This window comes from Phyllopteryx taeniolatus, chromosome 6, assembly GCF_024500385.1.
Source record: "Phyllopteryx taeniolatus isolate TA_2022b chromosome 6, UOR_Ptae_1.2, whole genome shotgun sequence".
Classification (NCBI taxonomy): domain Eukaryota; kingdom Metazoa; phylum Chordata; class Actinopteri; order Syngnathiformes; family Syngnathidae; genus Phyllopteryx; species Phyllopteryx taeniolatus.
The window spans coordinates 29,353,044-29,372,263 of NC_084507.1; the positions used below are offsets into that span (position 1 = coordinate 29,353,044).

The window sequence follows — 19,220 nt, forward strand, 5'->3', positions numbered from 1 at the left end:
CCACGCCCTCGTGCACATACACACGCAGCAACCAGGAAGTGTTTCACCAACGAGCTGAAAGTTGAAGAAGACTTCTTTCCCCCCGACCGAGACACAATGAGTCCACCATGCTCCAAGGTCCAGTGATTTCACTCGGGGACAAAGCCGCAGCGCACCTGTGAATTGTCGGGCAGCATGTCGCTTTCGCCAGTTCCGCTCTGTTTTCTTCTCTTCTGTTTTGTCTTCGCGGTTTCAGGTGGGTCAAGAGCTTGCGATATTAAACCGAGAAAACACTGGCAACTGGGAAAGTAGTGTTGTTTGGTAATTGAGGAATTACGCATGTTTACATGATTATGTGGTAGTTTACGGCTGACCGTAAAGTACTGTGGTGGAAACTTTAGGGAGTTGTGCTTGCTGGTTGTTTCGAAGGTGAAAGAAACCAAGCAGCACCATAATGAAAATGAATCTCATTATGAAATGTTACCGTTGGTATTGATGTGGCCTTTAAAAAACAACAACAATAATAATAATAATCTGCCAAGCAAAGTGGCTTTCTGATTTTGTACACAATTTCTTGTCTACAGTAGTTTTTGATATACATGATCAACCTGGATTTTATTTATTTATTTATTTATTTTTTTAATTATGGTAAGGTTGTATGGAAATTCGGAAAAGCCACATATGGAAGATCTCATCAAAACACAAACACTAAAAATAATATAAAACCTTGAAATATAAACATTGAACAAAATCATTATCAATGATTATAGAGTCATACTGTATATCTGTCCAATTTGAATGAAATTACAGTATGTGAAGTATGCTGGGTCTGAAACTGTAATATTAAGCCAAATTTAAGTCAGATTTTATGACATTCGGTTACCTAGTGGCAGCACGATGACTTAGTGGTTAGCCTTGAGGTTCTGAGGTTCTGGGTTTGAATCTCGGCTGCGGCCTTCCTGTGTGGAGTTTGCATCTGACTTTATCTAGTCTAAAGAATACATTTTGGCTAAACATATACCACACTTTACTGTGAAGAACCAAGATCGTAGCCCTTCAGTCATTTTTTATATATATATTTTTTAATTAAAGGAGCAAGTATTTAGTATTGGCAGAGGTATTTTCGATCTCAACTTCATGACTCAAAAGTTTCCCATTTGTAAATTGCACTTTAGCATTACAGTGCAGGAAGTGCACGAAGTCTGCAATGGGAGTGAAATGCAGGCCTTCATTGATTTGCAGGGTTCCAGTCAATGACGCTCACCCCTGAGCGAGGCACCACCGTCAACATCAGCAGTGAGGCCACAGGGTCATTATGCAAAGTGTGCGCCGGGGAGAGGCAAGAGTGTGACAACTCACTATTGTTAAAAGGCGACACCCCCGTCGCGGTGGAATTCAATTGCCCCCGACCTGAAGATGAATTCAGAGTGGAGATCACACGAGACATAGGTAACGGTTACAATTAAACAGTGTTGTTTGAATTGTCTCTTTATAGAGAAGCTAGACTGGCCCACCAAGCATTTACATTATTAAGAGTCCTGTAATATCTGTTTTATTGAATGTGCTGTTTTGTTTGTAAAATGTGCAAATTAAAATGCTTATTAAAAATAGATTTTTTATTCCTTTATCTAATTCAATAATTAATTGTTTTGTTGTAAATTGTTAAAAAATATTAGTAAAATCAATATTTTTATCTATACAGTACATTTAACGTATTTACTGTACTAGCATTAAATCATTGGTTAATTAATTATAATGAATTTAATTAGAAATATGAACATTTAAACTGAGAATTAAAATTTTAATATTAAATTAAACTTTTACATATTTTACATAGACTTTTTATTATTATTTTTTTTTTTATAAAACCTTACCTATGAATAATCTGTCCAAGTCAAATGTGGCCTTTGAGCACAGTTTACAAAGTTTGCCCATCCCTAAACTAAGCTGTAATGCTCACTAAATATCTCTACTTAGAATGTACCACAGAGGCGTGCAGTGATGACATCATGCAGGCGGACTCGGACGTCGATCCGTGGTTGGATTTCCACCGCAGATTCACCTGGAACCTGAAAGACTCTGGGCCAAAGTCAGTCCAAGTAGACTTTACCAAGACGGGTCTGAGACAAATTCCTCCATCTGAAACCTGTCCAGATATGCACACCTACACCTTCAAGGCCTTCCAGGCAACAGGGACTGTTGTCCTTGGCAAATACTGCAGAACAGGCCCCATCAGCAGTGGTCAGATTCTAAACATGGGCAGCTTCTCTCTGGATGTCCCACCAGGACTGGAGGTCCAAAGTGACCAGTTTGCCGTGTCTGTTGGGGAGGAAATCAAATGTAAGTTCGCTTCTTAATAGAATCTTCTATGTTTTGTCTCGAGTCTAAATGCTTTTTTGTTTTTTGTCTTTTTAGCGCTTGCCAAAATCACAGTGTCTTTGCCACATGGAACATCTTTCTCTGAGTTGCTGTCTCCAAACTTCCCCGAGAGTTTTCCCGACGACGACGTGATGGAGTGGTACTTTGTGGTCACGGATAAAAAAAGGGTAGCGATTGAGTTCCTGGACCTCACTGAGCCACGTTGTCTGAAGAAGGAAACTGCGGCCGAGTACCACAGCAAAGGCTGGCGGGCGCTGGTGATGGCTCTGACGGACGCACAGCCGGTTCAAAATCAGGGAGAATTTTCTCTGATTCTGAGGAACTGTGAGATGGACAGAAGACGAGCTGGTTCTCCTGGACTCTCCCTGAAAGTCAAGGTGACATCCTCATTGGCGAGCTCACCAGGTATGTAAACCGGTTTACGATTAGCGTAAGAGAGAGCTTTCCCTTTATACATTACCGCATTGGAATTAAAATCAAGCAATCAGTTGGTCATTTTATCATACTTTTCACTAACATTTGCTATTAATGAATTACAGCCGTTATACTTCAATTATAAGGAGTCCAAAAGTATTATTATAAGTGACATAATTGTTGATAGAAACCATTGTTTTCAATATTTGGATAAAAATCCTTATATCTGGAACCTATGGACCTCACTAGATTGGGAGTTTCCTTTGTCGAGAGCTGTCATTGTTCAGATATGAAATGTAAGTGCTGCATCTTGAATATTTATGGCATTAGGTGGGCAGAATTTGTGCTAATCCAGTTAAGATGTCGTGTAAAGTGGGGACCATAGTTAGAGTTGTGTGTTAAGTAACAAGCTGCACTCACCAAGGCGTTTATTTTTATTATTGTTATTACTGCCGCCATTAAGATTGAGGCATTATTTATGAGAAATAAAATCTCACAATGTTGAAAAAAAACTGGAAAACAAACATTCTGGATCTGTAGCTCTTTTCAAAATCCACACTAAAATTAAGTGGGTTCTTTGTTGGACTTAAAAAAAAAAAAAAAAAAAAAAGGAGTAAAAAGCATAAAGGAGCAACAATGACATTTAATAAGAGCCCTTCTTATAAGGTGTAAGGGTTTCTGCTATTGCTCTAGTTAAACGGGAGTTCTACAGAGTAATTACTTCATGCTGTATATAACAGCTGTTTTGGTTTCTCAAATTACCCCTTAAATGATAACATTTTTACCCAAGCAGCTTGTTTGGTTGTGCTACTCATAACAGTTTGGAAGACTGATTGAGATACGACATGTTGCAGCAGGTAACATACATCTTCCATTTTCATATGCTGTTGCGACAACACAACAGGCTGCGAGGGCAAAATGCAATACAGTGTGTAACGTCGAGGCATGCTGTGTGAAAGCAAATCTTTTTTTTAACAAACAATTCATCTCTGTCAGCAGCAATTTTCACTTTGGAAGTAATTGTTCTTTTATAAAGTGTAGTGTAGTGTTGACGTGGAGAGCGGGATTTGAAGGTGCCTCCAGGTTGCAAGGTCAGGAAGCTATTTATTGCCTCACCGCTTAGTCATGAATGACAGCACTCCTCTGTTGAAGGGAGGGATCCTGTTTTGCTTTTGCCTTCCGGAAATATGTGAGGAGAAAAAGTCCAGGACGTAACATTTTGAACTGTTCTCTGCAGTGTTGTGTCGTGTGGACCTGAGGAAAATGAAGGGCCTTTCTTTGCACATGGAGAGGCTGAAGTCGGCCTCCGAATGTGAGATGAAGATGAATTCCGTGACAAGTGAGAAGATCACGGTCCCGTCCGGAAGTGTTTCTCTGCTGTCTTTCCAGGACTGTCTTCCTCAAGACATCAACGTCACAGCCAGTGGCGTCATTGGTAAATCCACATTTGACTCACGCCTGCTTGGATGAAAGGTTTTTTACTCATGGCCATCACTCCTTTGTCCCAATTCCAGTACAGTCTTGTCAATGTTTCTTCACATTTGAATTGATAGCCATTCATTTTATTAAATGGGACTTTTTGTATTTGCGCTGTAAACAGTCGAAATAATACAAAATCATATTCACATCTACTCTCATCTACAGAGCATTCAGAAAACATTCACAGTGCTTCAATTTTTCCACATTTTGTTATCAGCCTTATTCCAAAATAGATTGTGATCGTTTTTCTCTTCTCAAAATTCAACACGCAACACCTCACAATGACAACATGAAAGTTTTGAGATTTTTACATATTTTTATTGAAAAAAACAAAGAAAAATGTCTTTGTTCCCCCCTCCCCCCCCGCCATGTTGTTATGGTTATTTTGTGTAGAATGTTGAGGGGAAAGAGTGTGAATTTATTCCATTTTGTAATAAGGCATACCGTATTCACGCGCCATAAGGCATTATGGCGCGTAAATACGGTATTAAAAGGCGCAGTCTCAGTTACGGGGTCTATTTCTGTAGTTAACACATACATAAGACACACCGTATTATTGGGCGCAGGGATGGTAAAACATACGCTAGCTGAAAACATACGGTAGCATGCATGCACGCTAAAACAATGTTTTTAAAAAGGCAGCGGGAGCAAAACTGAGTTCGATTGTACTTTATTGACTTATTTAACAATGTAAACAGTGTGTTCGGTTGTAATTTATTGAAGTATTTAACCATGGACTCATGTTATTTATTTTTTTTAATCAATCCTCATCCACAAATCCATCAAAGTCCTTATCTTCTGTATCCGAAATCTCCATCAAAGATGCCGGGTTCCCTCTCGTCATTGTCGGAGTCAGTCTCGTTGCCGGGGGGCTGTTCAGCAATGATGCCGGCTTTCGCGAAAGCTCGGACAACAGTCAAAGCAGATACCTTAGCCCAGGCATCCACAATCCATTCACATATGGTGGCGAAACTCGCCCGGCGCTGCCTCCTAGTCTTAGTAAAGCTGTGTTCGCCATCTGCCATCCATCGCTCCCTCGCCGCTCGCAACTTCACTTTGAAACGCCCTGTTTACACCGATGTCCAGCGGTTGGAGTTCCTTCGTCAAGCCTCCCGGAATGATGGCAAGCTCCGAGTTCATTTGCTGCACTTGGTTTTTCACAGCGGCTATGAGACGGGCGCGCATGGAGTCACAGATCAACAGGGACGGTGACACGTGGAAAAAACCCATCCGGTCTCTTTACGTACATTTCACTCAGCCACCCTCTCATTTTCTCCTCGTCCATCCAGCCATGCTGTCCTCAGTCACGTCCGCCTTTCCTCTATTTAAGCAGCGTGTCGGCAGGAAGTGCTCCCACTAAGTCAAGCGGAGCGCTTATCAAAGTCACACAGCAACATTTACAGATTTTGGAACTCGGTGCACACATAAGGCGTGTCGCATTATAAGGCGCCCCGTCCATTTTGGAGAAAATGTAAGACTTTTGAGTGCGCCTTATGGTTGTGAAAATGCGGTACATAACAAAATATGAAAAAAGGGAAGCGCTGTGAATACGTTCCTGATGCACTGTATGCTGAATCCGGGATTACAATTTGCATCCGCCTTTCTATAAAAGCCTTCATATATGCTGTTGTTTATATTTTTGTGCAGCTTGCAATCAACTTAAAGACTGTCCCAAGTTTCCGGTGCCTCTTACGGTGCCTTCCCTGCCGAGCTGCCTGCCGTCCCCCCTGAGCGCCGTGACGTGGGCCCTGCGTCCCCCTCTGCACGGCACCGTGGAGCTGAGCTCTTCGATCGGAGCGCTGCGGCAGTCCTTGCCGGGTCGATCGTGCAACGACAGCGTCATTACCCTGACGGAGGACGACGGCACGACTGTCGGCCGCTTCTGTCCTCAGGGGGCCATCGAGAAGGTCCAAATCCACACCAACGTATCGGTCACCGTGGCCAGAGTGGGGGGCCAAGCGCTCAGACTGTCTGGGAAGTCATTGTTGTCTGCTAGTTTAAAAGAGGAGATAGCAGGTAACAAACTGACTGTTTGAATCCTAAACTAAGTGCGACACCACTGATGATAACAGCTACGACTAAGAATAAATAGTAAAACAAGAGCTGTACACTATCAGATATTTGTCTTTACAAAAATACTAATGTTCACCTTGATTGACGCTGTCGGAGAGGTATTCATTTAAGAAACTGTATTAATCGTGGCTGTTAGCACTAGCACGCAGTCGTTAGCACATGTGCCTCTAGGACTGTCACTTTCGAATATTTTAAGAATCTATTGATTCTTCAATCGATTAATCGAATGATCGGATAAATTATTGATAGCATCATTTTTTTCCGATGAGTATTTATTAACCCATTATTGTTGTCCCTTTTGGTATTGTGTAATGATTAAACAAAGGAAAAATCAATCTTGACAGTGAATAGTGCAGGATTTGATTGTGGAAAAGGTGTATGATCTTGATGTATTGATCTTGATGTGCTCTTCTGTCCAACACAGAAAGGTACATCTTCACAGTATCGCCAAAAAGAGAAGAGTCCCTCCTTCTGCCGACACCCGGTTGGCCAGCGGGGATGGAGTTCTACGCCACCGTCTCCTGGATCGTCTCGCTCCCCCCGAAGATGGAGGCGCACTTGAGGTTCGTCAACCTCAGCCAGCCCAAGTGTGCCAACCGGCACACCAACATCCGGGTGCAGAGGTTCGACAGTCTGGAGGAGGACTACAGCCGCAGGGAGGACGAGGCGGCGGATGAGGTCAGCGTCTCCGAGAGCTTCTACCTCAACATGTCCAACTGCATGCCCGAGAGCGGAGACTTCAAGGTCATCACAGAGCTAACTGTCCAGAAAAGTACATATTTTACCCTCCTATTAAATGGATAATGTAATTTGTACACTCAACACAGTGAAATGCAACTTGCGCAAATATTTTCTCTCATTCAGACCAACTGTTGATTATCATCGTGAGTGTGGTCGCTGCCCTGGTGCTCCTTTTTATTGCTGTGCTGGTGGTGGTCTGTTTCGTAATTAAGTAAGTGCTTTAAATTGATTTTGACCATTCTGAAGTACACTTGTTTGTTTTGTTTTTGTTTTTCAACTAAATGACTGGTGCAATTAAATACAGTAGATGGCAGCAGTTTATATTTGAGGTGTTATCATTCAATATCAGTTGAGAATAGATTATAGAATGAGAAATTGTATATATATATATATATATATATATATGTATGTATGTATAAAAAAGACTGAATTAACAATATTAACTAAACACTGGCTAAGAGGGTTTTGTAATATATGGATAATCTTATGTATACAACAATATTAGGAAAGGCGCTATATTGCAGTTCTACACTATTCCACGCATTAAACATTGTTAAATAAACACCCCACTGTAAATGCCAATCAAAAGTGAAGGCTGAATTTTTACATACAATACAGCTCCTCTATTTGATATCATTAGACTGTGCAAGTGTACCTAATGTTGTCTTTTGTATTTCATCTGTAGTAATCAAAACACTAATTACTCGAATTATTATGAGTTCACATGGCAACAATTTCATATTTGTGACTTTATATTTTAAAATGTTCACAAAAGTGAATTTGTTCATTCATTCAGCCTTTATTTAAAGCTGCAGAAATCATTAAGAGCATGCCTTTCTTTCAATGATGTCCGTAGTACAATTCAACCGGGTATAAATAAAAAGAAGAAGTGTTAATATGTCACCGACATGATAAGTAGCCTAAAGATTTATTTTGTTACAGACATAAAACCAGCCTGACTTTTAAAATGGAACTTTTTGAGCTCTTGTACAGCACTAATTGTCTCTTGCCTGCTACCAAACAGGAAGAAGAAAAAGAAGCTTGATCATCAGGTGTCCATCTACAATCCCAATGGCGCCGTCTTCCAGCCCAGGCACAACGGCTTCCCTAAAACACGCGAAGACAACGAGTCCCATGTGTACGCCTCCATTGAGGACACGCTTGTCTACACCCACCTGCTGAGAAAAGGGGCAGAGATGGGCATCTACACCGAGTCGGACACGTACCAGTCCTTCCCGGGGCAAGCGGACTCTCAGCTGTCGAAAGACGACGACAAGCTGGAGACGGGAGTTTACCGAGCGTATCCGTCGTCACCTCAGCAGGCGCCCCCGCCGCTTCCCAACAGGCCACCCAGCCACAACCAGGCCCTCGTGGACAATGTGATTTACCAGGCCCAGTCCACCTTGGACGAGTCCTCTGCTAAGATGACCGCACGGCTGGAGCCGGAGGGAGGCAACTGATTGGATGCAGGATTTCCACGTAGCTCTGTGATTGACTTAAGCTTGGCCTCATGGGACGCTGTTTTCCCTGCACGGGTTTTTGCACCAAATTCACAAACTAAACGTGTTCAAACTTGCTTGTTGCTGCTGCCTGCGTTTGTCTTGAGTGGCGGCACTTCTTCTGTGAAATCAGAACCGAATCACCCTTTCCTGCGTCTGACCAATGGAAATAGAAACAAGGACTGCTTTTCATTTGGGATATTGTACTTTTGTACCACTCGTGTTGAGGAGCAGCAATATTATACGTGTTATTTAAATGCCTTTTAGCCATTTTTAATAATAATAATAAAGTAGTGTAAAGAGACGTTTCCTTTGTTGTCCGCCTGCATGGAAGCTTGTAACAAACTAAAACTCACCATATACAGGTGTGTCGCAATAAATTAAATACTGTAGGAGAGGGTCATTGTATTTAAGCATTGCAATTCCAAAACTGAAACTCATACAAACTCATTCAAGACAAGACAATTCTAATTCCAACCTCATTTCCGTATTAAAATCGTTTTGACTGTTTCTTATGTAACATTTAGGCTTTACACGACCAGGATTTTTGGGGCCGATCAGCTAGTTTAAAAAAAAAAAAAAAAAAAAAAAAAAGAATCACCCTATCCGATCACAAGATGGAGCAATTTAAATGACTTGTTGATTTACTGTATATAACTGTGTACAGTATACCGAGTATCTTTAAAAATATTATTCAGGGCATGTATTCTAAACAGTCAGGTCAAACCAACATTACGAGACAGAAATAATTGGTGTGAGTGCCCGGAGAAAACCCACACAGGCAGGGTCGGGGATTGAACCCCGGTCCTCAGAACTGTGAGGCAGACGCTCTAACCAGTCGCCCACCGTGCCGCCGAAATTACTTTATTGTAATTAAATTACTTCACACACACCGACCCTTTAGAGCATGTTTACGTACAACTGTTGGTGCTCGCACTCGCTTGCTAGGCTACAGAACGTTTTGTTGGCTTGCTTGCGAGCTGTATCGTATTTAAAGTACGTGAACATACCTCAAGCAATACTTGAACGAATTTTCTTCTCCCGAGCACCGGTGACCAACACCACAGGTTTTTTCCCCATATTGTTCTTTTTTTGACCAACACAATACACTCGCGATCCATTGTTGTTTTCGTGGCCGTGTCCGGTCACGTTTGAGTTAACAAGATCAAGCCTAGTGATTGTAAAAGATGGGATGGAAAATGTTCTCTTCATAACACCCTGGTGAATAAGGATCATTTTGTTTCCGAAGAAAACATGGTTTCCTCCTCTTTCTGCTCCATTTGGAGGGTGGGAGAAAATTGCACAATTCCCGCTTGGCACGTCTACTCAAATGACTCAGAATCGTGCAAAAGCAAATATCGAGCCCAGCTCAAGTTGGAGAGTTGTTGTGATCATCTTTGCTCAAAAGCGAGCCCCTCGTCCGATTGGCATCGAGTTTACAGTAAGCACGCACCGAATCGCACACTGACTGCGGTTATTTTCCCCTCCCGCAACCTACTGAATACCTTCCCCCTTGAACGTTTGACCTCTCGGAGATCACAATCTGAACTCGCGTTGATCTTTGACGAGATCACTCACTCTGCTCCGGAGAACAAATACAGCTTTAGTTTGAAGCCGACTTTTTTTTTTGTACCATAGGCGGTGCACAGGAATCCCACAGAGGAGCATTTGCAGAAACATTTATTAGCAGATGTTACAAAAATATAAGGATAGAAATCTAGTGGTGTTTACCTTGAAATCTCCCCGTTGTAACTCAACAAATCAAGCAGCCAATTTTCGTTTTCTGCTAATGCTGAAAATGGCCTATTGACTATTGATGTAAGTGAGTGGGTGGTTAAAGATGTGGCCCATTATTTTTGAAATGTTATACAGAAATGTACTTAGTACTCTACATGGCATTTTGAAGGCGACTGGGGTAATGCTAGTGAAGTCACACAATGTTAAACTCACACACCGAAGCCTTTTCGGCCCGACAGCTCTCGTCGAACCACTTTCCGTTGGCCGTGGTGGACAACGTTCCGCAGTTCTGGCTGCGGCCGCCGTCCGGCTGCGTGGTGATCTCGGTCTCCCAGTTCTTGAAGCGCAAGTTGGACCCCGACTGGTCCACCCACTGGCCTTCGCTCACCATGTCGTTGACGCCCAGCCAGATGGGCTCCTCCGGGCTGATGCTCTGACGCACGTATGCGTACAGCAGGTCGTTTACATGGCCGGTCACGGGGGTGCTCAGGCTGCCCCCCATGGCGACGCAGTCGTCACTGGCCGCGTGGAAAGTCTTCTTGACCGGGTCGGCGAGGAAACACTTGCCCGGGACCTTCGTTCCACGCAGGCACACTGTCATGGACGGACAGATTGACAGAGAAGATTAGCTTGAACATGATGTGGTATGCTTTGGATCATGACCTGCTACTTGGCATAGATCGACCTTAGTGTAAGCATGTTTCTAACAATATGTTTATCAGGCTCAGTCCGTACTTCGGCAACAAACTTACTTGACTGCAGAGATTGCTGCTCTTTCAACAAGTTCAAGTCGAAAACAATGTCTTCAATTTGTTTCTTCAGTTGCTCGATTGCAGCGTTCGTAGAGTCTGCCGTGAGTTAAAGAAATGTTGAAGAGCAGTTCGTGGGGGTGAGGTCAAATGTTATTAGTGACCTTACCTTTCTTGGTGCTTTTCTTCTTTTCCGGGCTTTGCTGGTGTGCGCATTGTGTCAGCAGCAGAAGGCACATCACCAAGCAAAGGCCTTGCACTCGTTCCATGATATCCTTTTGGTAAACGCTTCAAACGCACGTTCGTTAAGATGTCTGCCTGCAGCTGCGCCTGCCGGTTGGACCCACACTGCCGAGCGGTGCAGCGTTCAGCCAAAGAACTTTTATCTCGGAGAGCACAAATGTTTTGCAGATGTTTAACAGGCGTTTGTGTTGTTTTGGAAAGTGTGACGAGGAGGCGGGCAACAGTCTTGCACTCAAGCTTTTGTCAGCACACAGCCAAGACCGTTTGGTGTCCGAATGTCTTCAGCCTCTTCATAAAAGTTAGTGATCAATATTGTTCGACGAAACCTTCGATCAGCGTATACTCCTTACTAGCTGCAACGTTTAGAAAATTCTTGTAGGCTACTACACGTCAAAGAAAGGTACTGCAAGTGCTGAATTTAAAGAATAGTTGATGTATGGTATCAGAGGTCAAAGGTCAGTGCCCTTTCCTAAACTTGGGGTAAGGCCCAAGTTCGGGGGTCAGTTTTAACTGGGCGACCTGTTGTCGCAATTAAAATGTCTGCAGTGTTCTTCGTCAGTGTACAGGTATACAGCAATACATCGGAACTTCAATTTAACGGACGCCGATTTAACGGTGTTGGGATTTAGTGTCCGGTTGGTATCCAAAATCATTCCTCCCATGCACCAGCGACATGCGTTTGGCCAAACATTTTCAAGCTTTTTAAATATACTTACAATAATTTTGCACTGTATTGGGTGTTTTTAGGCCACACACACAAAAAAAAAGCTCTTCAATTGAACTGACAATCGGATTTAATGGCCGGCCCCTCCCCCTATTGGTCCGTTAAATCGAGGTCAGCCACACCATTATTGCACAATATGATATCTAATACAAGAGCAGCATCAAATAGTTTGCCTTTACAAAGGTAATAGTGTTCAGTTTTGATTGACAATGTCAGTGGCTGTAAAATATTTTGAGAGAGTAAAAAAATGTTACTAAGAGCTGTCCTTATGGGTTCTAGGAACCAAAATATAATTTCATTTTATTTTGATGGCAAAATGTTTGGGCAAGCGTGATCTACATTTTTACTTTTCCGAGTATGCATTGATGTGAAGACAATCTCATTTTTTTCCACAGCCTAAATGATCACTTATTGCACGTTTCCCCGTTGAAAATGTGCCATGTTTAATTTCAACCATATGACACTGCCAGAAAAAAATACAAAATAAAAATCACAGACACCAACTAGGATGTGGTCTTATAAATATATTTCAAATGAAACATTTGCAAAATAAATGAGCAATGAATCAGGAAACACATTGTCTAGTAATACGACATTCACTGATTCATACGTCCTCTACAGTGTACAAAAAAAGTTAGAAAGGCAGCATGTATACAATACATCCACGAGGAGAAGTCCTGCAGTATTTCCTGCTCCGTGCACAGCAGGCACATCGACACCCGGGTGTCTGGTACACCAAAAGTGGTGGCCGTGCTTGGGTCAACAGTACTAATTATCACTCCAATGCATAGTCAGTCTGTCAATTAGACCTCTGTGGAGATTAGGCCGGAAGCCCCGTCGCGCTTTGTGCACGTTTGATCATTGCTCAGCAGGTTGTAAGCACTTTGGGATTAACGCAAAGCCCTTTGCATCGCACAAGCAGAGCAGCTACATGGCTCGCATTGCTACTCAGGCATATTCCTTGGACAAGAAATAAATATAAAAAGAGGTTAAGAATCCAAAGTAACACAGACGCATCAAAAATCACAAGGAATACGAGTAAATGAATAAAACACTGGGACACATCTTGAGGAAACAGCATGCAGAAATGAAGCGTTCGCTACAGAATTGTGCTTTAGGTTTGGGAAAACCAATCATCTCGATCATCTGGAGCCTCGGCGTTCGGCGGCTCCATCCCTCCAGGCTACGTTGGGCAAAGCACTGGAACAGCAGATCAATATTAGCAGAGTGATGTGTGAGGCCTCAGCACGGAGTCCGTGGTAAAAACCAACACGTGGCAAAATAAAGCGGGCAGGGGAAATTGGGAAAAACATTCTAATACATCAATTCAAATACACAATCACCAACCACAATACATTTAATGACAGCTAAAATACCACGCTGTCAGAGAAGAGTTGATTTAGCAATAGTTTTATTATTGTGAGTGTAGTTTACGCTGAGGTCGTTTGCTGCAATTAGAATGCAGTTGTACATCAGTGCAACCGCAATAAGCATATTGTTCAATTAATATTTCTGAGCCTAAATTGAAAACGCTAAATGTTTGATACAGCTCTTCTTGGAATGTATTCGATCACATTAGAGTGTGCAAATGGAGCGAGCGTTGTGCCAGCGTGTATTTACATTTCGTGTATGCCACGGGTTGATGAAAAACGAGACATCCAATCGCGGAAGTGTGTCACATTCAGTCGCTAAACGACAAATAAAGCATCCAAGCGCAAAGTGGGGAAAACTGGGGTCAAAGTGCACCACAGTTAGTTACAGTGTGGAAAAGGGACGGCGCGCCACAGTGAGCAACAACACACGAAGAAAGGTCACGAACCTCCCCCCCGGCCGGCTGGCGCTCACACCACAGCTAGCGAATGGAAGGCAGCGTTAAGAGCATAAATCAAGAGTGCAAACACAAAGGACGAGACAAAATGGAGACCGAACGGGACGCATTGCAAGCCGAAGGGATGTTTGTCACGCAAAATACACTTTACAACATTCCACATTTTTGGGGGAAAAAAAATATGCCTTTAAATGGAATTTGATATCATCGGTGCACCGTTTTAGCCAACATCATCTCTGCATGTGCCTTTGCCTTTGCCACAATGAAGGAAGAAGAAAGTAAGTAGATTGGGCAATAATTTGTAAAAAAAAAAAAAATACATAAAAACAGACCCACATGGGGACTGACCAATAGTTTCAATTTGTGAAAAAAATATGAAATGGACTAAATTTGGATAGAGGAGGTCTGCGCCCGACAATGACGATATGCTCAGGACTTGATGATCAAAATGTAGTTGTGTTCGTATGTAGGAAATATGTTGTCACGTTTGACATGACATCCATGGCTCATTTTATTTTACTCTTATGTCACAGTGAATGTTAACAATGCGAAACACAGCATTTCTTATTTGTTCGTTTCATCCATTTCTCGTTTGTTGAATTAGACAGACCAGTTCACTTCCTGTTTTTAAGTCCTCTGTTAAAACGCACTTTTTCTCTTTAGCTTTCAACACAGTTGGAGATGTTGACTTTGTTTTGGTTTGTTTTTTATCGCTAGAACTTTGTTGTATTCTGGTCGACCTTCCAAGTACCGCAATTGGGTCAAAGGTCACCCTGGATCATTTTCAGGTTGCCAAGTAGGGTAAGCTAAAGAGCAGAGGCCGATACAACACAGCCAGTTCACCGATGTAAACTAAACCGACCACAACAGACATATTGTTCGATGAAGATGCAAAATGAAGTTGGAGAAAGGCCCACCTTTGAGAATGTAGTCCGTTAAGAGAGCCGGAACCTTGTCGCTGTCGTCCCTCATCGCGTGCAGAACTGAAAGGTGGGAGATGGGAGTGAGGGCTCACTTCCTGCTGAGTCAAACTTCGTGACGCGGACGAAAGAAACGTACTTTTGATCAGGATCTGGAGCTCCTCGACGGAAGGAGGGCGTCCTTTGTTTTCGTACGGGATGACGGTGGTCAAATACTTTTGTGACGTGAAAAATGAAAATGTGGACTCAGCAATGAGCTCATCCAATCGGGATTTATACAGCATACGTTATTGCAGGAAACCAAACGACAAAAGTATTTGGGACGTCTACAGCGAATGATAATCAATAAATGTGAATGTTTTCCAAATGCGCTTGTAATTATTGGCACTATAACAATGGAGAAAGTGTAGAACAGTCATGACTTATCGCTTTTTAAGCCACAAATATACTAGTCTGGCCCACTTGAGCTCCTATTGAGGCGAATGTGGCCCCCCCTGAACTCAAATGAGTCGCTGCCCTGCCCTTCTGTAGTCAATTGATCATGTTGCGATGTCCCAAGACTTTTGCTCATATATACACAACTCCCAAAAAGTTAGGGACAATGGGCTCCCGAGCGGTAAAAATGAAAGTTTAGTGGCCAAATGAAGCTCACCTGTAAAGGTTATTGTGCATTTTAGGTTCGACCTGAAATTTCATCCAAAAGCCGAATATCACAGCTACTACGTGAAAACCAACAGAAATGAACCTGTCTTTCACTGCGCGCGCTCCCGAATGTTTGGCGAAAGCTGTTCTGAATAACAGAAGAGAGGCCCTCCACGCTGAAACGCTGAGGATGAAGCAAGAACAGCAGGGGAGCGTAAAATGAGACCATAATCAAAATCAGAGGCCACAAATCAGAAAAGATCCACTCACCGATCCGAGCGGCTTGTCGGCGCGGCCCTGCGACATTGCCGCCGCCCCTTTCAGCTTCTTCTTCTTCTTCTTCTTCAGCGCCTCGCCGCGCTCCTTCTGCCGGTTTTGCAGGTCGATGAGCGCCGAGATGAACGTGTTCTTCACCTCCTTCTCGAAGTCCAGCTCGTCCCGGAGAGCCAGATGCTGCACCAGCTCCTCCGAGAGCCTCCTGACGGCGAGCTCCGTCGCCTCCAGACGCTCGTTCAGCGCCGCCACGTTTAGCCGACACACTCCTGCGCGCGCGCACACACACACACACACACACACACGCACAAGCGCACAAAATGGCCACCTTTGAGTCTTCACTAAAGCAGGCGTGGGCAAACTTTTGTGGTGCCACATTTGATTTTGAAAGTGAACAGATGGGCCGGGCCATTTTGTAGACGAGGTCAAATAACAAATCACAAAAAAAGTCCAAATGTGTGTAAAATTGTTTCTTTTAATAAGAAAATTTACGCTTTTTTTCAGACGATAAAAGTATGAATACAGTGGATGGCCTGCTATTCGCGGTCTGAAAATATGGGTATACATTTTTTTTCCCAATTTTTTTTTGGAACCCCAAATATTCTTGAATAAGTGGGGTTAAACCGCCACCATGTGTTTTGCTACCTGTGTCGCCTTAGCTGCCCTTGGGCAGTCTGGCAGAAGCGTGGCTGATTACCGTGACCTGCACGACTCGAGAATCTACACGCGCACAAAAGTCCAGCGGAATCGCACACACTCACTTTCTTCGTAGCTGCGACTTCTTCCGGGTCGCTGGGCATCCAAAGAGATCCTGGACGAGTCAGACTGCGAAGGATCGCGCTCGGCTTCCAAGTCAGGCGAGTCCTGCATCATCTCCTCAAGCTCCTCGATCACCTACACACCGAGTTGACACGCACACACATCAGGCCTGCGGATACGCCAGAGAAAATCACCTCCAAATCCCTCCACAGCCTGCTTAAGATGCTGCATCATCTGCATTTGAAAAGCTCTCAGGCGCCGCTCACCTGCTCGGCTGTGAAGAGCGGTTCCTCGCCGAGACACGAGACGATGATGGAGTGCATGTCCAGCTGTTCCCTCAGCTCCTCCGCTTCGGACGCATCCGCCGCGACGTCGCTCGTCCGGCGACTCTAAGTAGACGCCCCCATGCGGGGGGGGGGGGGGGGGGGGGGGGGGCATGGTTGAGATTTGTCAGGTGAATGGAAGAGACATTTGGCGGGGAGTAAAAGTGGGACACAGTGGGAGGGCAGGGGAGGGGAGGGGAGTGTGGAGTCACTGACCGCCATCTCCTCCGGGTTGCTTGCGGGCGCGTGGAGGGAGCGAGTTCGGGAATGTTTCCAATCCGTCGGCATCGTCTGCCCGTAGCTTTTTGTTAAGGCATTCCAGATCCTGTGGACACATGTCAAGTCACGTCTGTTGCGTCCAAATTGACGGAGCCTCGTTTTTTTTGGTTTTTTTTCTCTTTTCTCCATTGGCCACTGCTTCTTCAGACACAAAAACACTCAAAAAGCTCCATTTCGTTTTTGTTCTGTTTACTTCAAAAGTCAAAGCAATGATACAAACGCTATTTCAGGGAAAAAAAAAAAAAAAAAAAAAGATTTGGGAAGCTAAAGACAGAGAAAGAGAGGTAAAAAAAAAAAAAAAAAAAAAACTTGCATTACGTTGAGATTACCACACCACACAAGACGCAATTACTATATTTTGCACAGTGAACACCCATCAACATTGTAATCTGCAAATCATGAAAACAGCCCCGTTTTTCAGAACAAATGCAAGAAACCTTTTATCTAAATAAGACGTGCAACAATTGATTAATTGACAAGTAATCGATTTTGATGAACCGATTAATCGTTGCGACACATTTAACTTAAAAAGGTCCAAATCGTCAGAATTTCAGCCTCTCAACCGCAAACAGTCTCAGATTTCTGTAGTCCTCCACGAAAGCCGACCGATTATCTTTGGGTTAAAACAAAATAAGACATTTATAAACACCTGCGATGACTTTGGAAACTTGTTTTCTGACATTCATGTTTGTGCATTTTCTGCACTGTCAGTTTGAAATAATGTCCTGTTTTTTTTGTTTTTTTTTAAAGAAATGGATGGAAATTAAGTTCAATTCAAATTAAGTTCAATTCAATTCATCGATGAATTGAAAAAATAGACTGATTAATCAGTTATTAAAATAGTCATTAGTTGCATCCCACACACCAAACAGATGCACTTTCTACTTATTGTGAACATAAACTATCAACATTTTAATGTATAAATAGTGTAAATAACCACCTTTAAAAAAAAAAGGAAAAAAAAAAAGACCTTCAAGCACAGTTTATTCGGATCCAAAACAAGAGCTATGCTGATATTAAAAAAACAAACAAACATATTTTGTTGTTCTGGCTGCACGGTAGCCTAGCGGTTAGCATGTCTGCCTCACAACTCGGAGGTTGGGTTATTGTTTTCGCCACCAAAAGCCATAGCACAGTATCTGACTAATGCTTTAAATATGTATACAGTATGACTAATAATATGAGTCGATTAAAAAAATATTAGACCGTATTTCATATGCAAATATAGCTGATGTGATGGTTTATATGTACATACGGTTTGACTAATATATTATATATGCGTATAATACGATTTTTTGTTGTTTTTTTTTACATGGAGAAACCTGCACAGGGGTTACGACGGCGCGATCCGCTTTACGTACAAAAGTGCGTCGTAATTGCAAAGCGCATCATTCATCTTTTGATGGACTGAGATCATCGAAGAGGCAATAAACCTCGTTGTGAAAAGACGCCGCCGGCTGACGATCGGGGAGCCCGAGAGCCGCACAACTCACTCGTCCCCTCGCTCAAGCGTTTCCTCGGTGATCGCCGTCACGGCGTCGCTGTTGTCCGCCGCGGGGCTTGCGGGGCTCCCGTCCCCGAAGCACAAAGACAAAGTCCCGTCGAAATAGTCCATCAGGTCCCCCGTGGACGCGAAAGCGCCGCCGCGTTTCCCCGGGGACCCCGGAGGTCGCCCACCATCATCATCATCATTAGCGTCGCAAGCCGTCGGGAGGAGCGTCTCTGCGGCGGCGGCGGCAGCTCCTGTCGGCGGCACATCTGCACACAAACTCGGCCGGCCGTCGTCCAAACGAGCCGTGGGCGCCGCCATAGTCCTACGGGCCGGGGCTGGATGCTGACGGGCCGTGGCATCCCCCCCCCCCCCCCGCCGTCGTCTTCTTCTTCGTAACCCCGCAGTCAGAGAGCCCGCCGGGTTGCCGGAAGCTGCACGGAGCCGTCGAGCGGCTGCGTCGCACCGCACCGCGCAACCGTGTCACAACGCGACACTCATCACCATCACCACCATCATCATCGTGTGCATACTAATGTGTAAATCATTCGATTTTTGTGACGTTTATAAAGGTCCAAATGATGCAACGTGATAGCGCCCTCTATCGGGTAAAAAACAAAAACACATCAACAGAAAGTTTTGTCAAAAAATATATATATATATTGCTTGGAAAAGGGCTAGTCGTTTGGA

General features: G+C 43.6%; 3 protein-coding genes across 5 annotated transcripts; 1 reads left to right on the forward strand and 2 right to left on the reverse strand.

The window, feature by feature from the left end:
• cdcp1a (CUB domain containing protein 1a) lies at positions 1-8,868 on the forward strand. Of its 2 annotated transcripts, XM_061777222.1 has the most exons (9): positions 1-235; positions 1,222-1,428; positions 1,957-2,319; positions 2,395-2,763; positions 4,010-4,207; positions 5,899-6,267; positions 6,749-7,096; positions 7,189-7,276; positions 8,090-8,868. In XM_061777222.1, exons 1-9 carry the CDS (start codon positions 175-177, stop codon positions 8,523-8,525), a joined length of 2,439 nt encoding a protein of 812 aa, XP_061633206.1. In that variant the 5' UTR covers positions 1-174; the 3' UTR covers positions 8,526-8,868. The 2 variants fall into 2 exon arrangements, with proteins under 2 accessions (XP_061633206.1, XP_061633207.1); XM_061777223.1 differs by lacking the exon at positions 1,222-1,428.
• A 1,359-nt stretch (positions 8,869-10,227) lies between these two features.
• Positions 10,228-12,120, reverse strand: clec3ba (C-type lectin domain family 3, member Ba). Its single transcript, XM_061777233.1, has 3 exons — positions 11,220-12,120; positions 11,054-11,149; positions 10,228-10,895 (listed from the first exon to the last, which is right to left on the reverse strand). The coding sequence occupies exons 1-3, from the start codon at positions 11,317-11,319 to the stop codon at positions 10,495-10,497; spliced, it is 597 nt and encodes a 198-aa protein (XP_061633217.1). The 5' UTR covers positions 11,320-12,120; the 3' UTR covers positions 10,228-10,494.
• Positions 12,121-12,526: 406 nt separating this feature from the next.
• fez2a (fasciculation and elongation protein zeta 2a) lies at positions 12,527-19,194 on the reverse strand. 2 transcript variants are annotated; one of them, XM_061777230.1, is made up of 9 exons: positions 18,535-19,194; positions 16,979-17,087; positions 16,706-16,828; positions 16,442-16,574; positions 15,678-15,949; positions 15,511-15,591; positions 14,905-14,980; positions 14,763-14,828; positions 12,527-13,217 (listed from the first exon to the last, which is right to left on the reverse strand). In XM_061777230.1, exons 1-9 carry the CDS (start codon positions 18,849-18,851, stop codon positions 13,201-13,203), a joined length of 1,194 nt encoding a protein of 397 aa, XP_061633214.1. In that variant the 5' UTR covers positions 18,852-19,194; the 3' UTR covers positions 12,527-13,200. The 2 variants fall into 2 exon arrangements, with proteins under 2 accessions (XP_061633214.1, XP_061633215.1); XM_061777231.1 differs by having other exon boundaries at positions 12,527-13,869.
• Between the last annotated feature and the right edge of the window lie 26 nt (positions 19,195-19,220).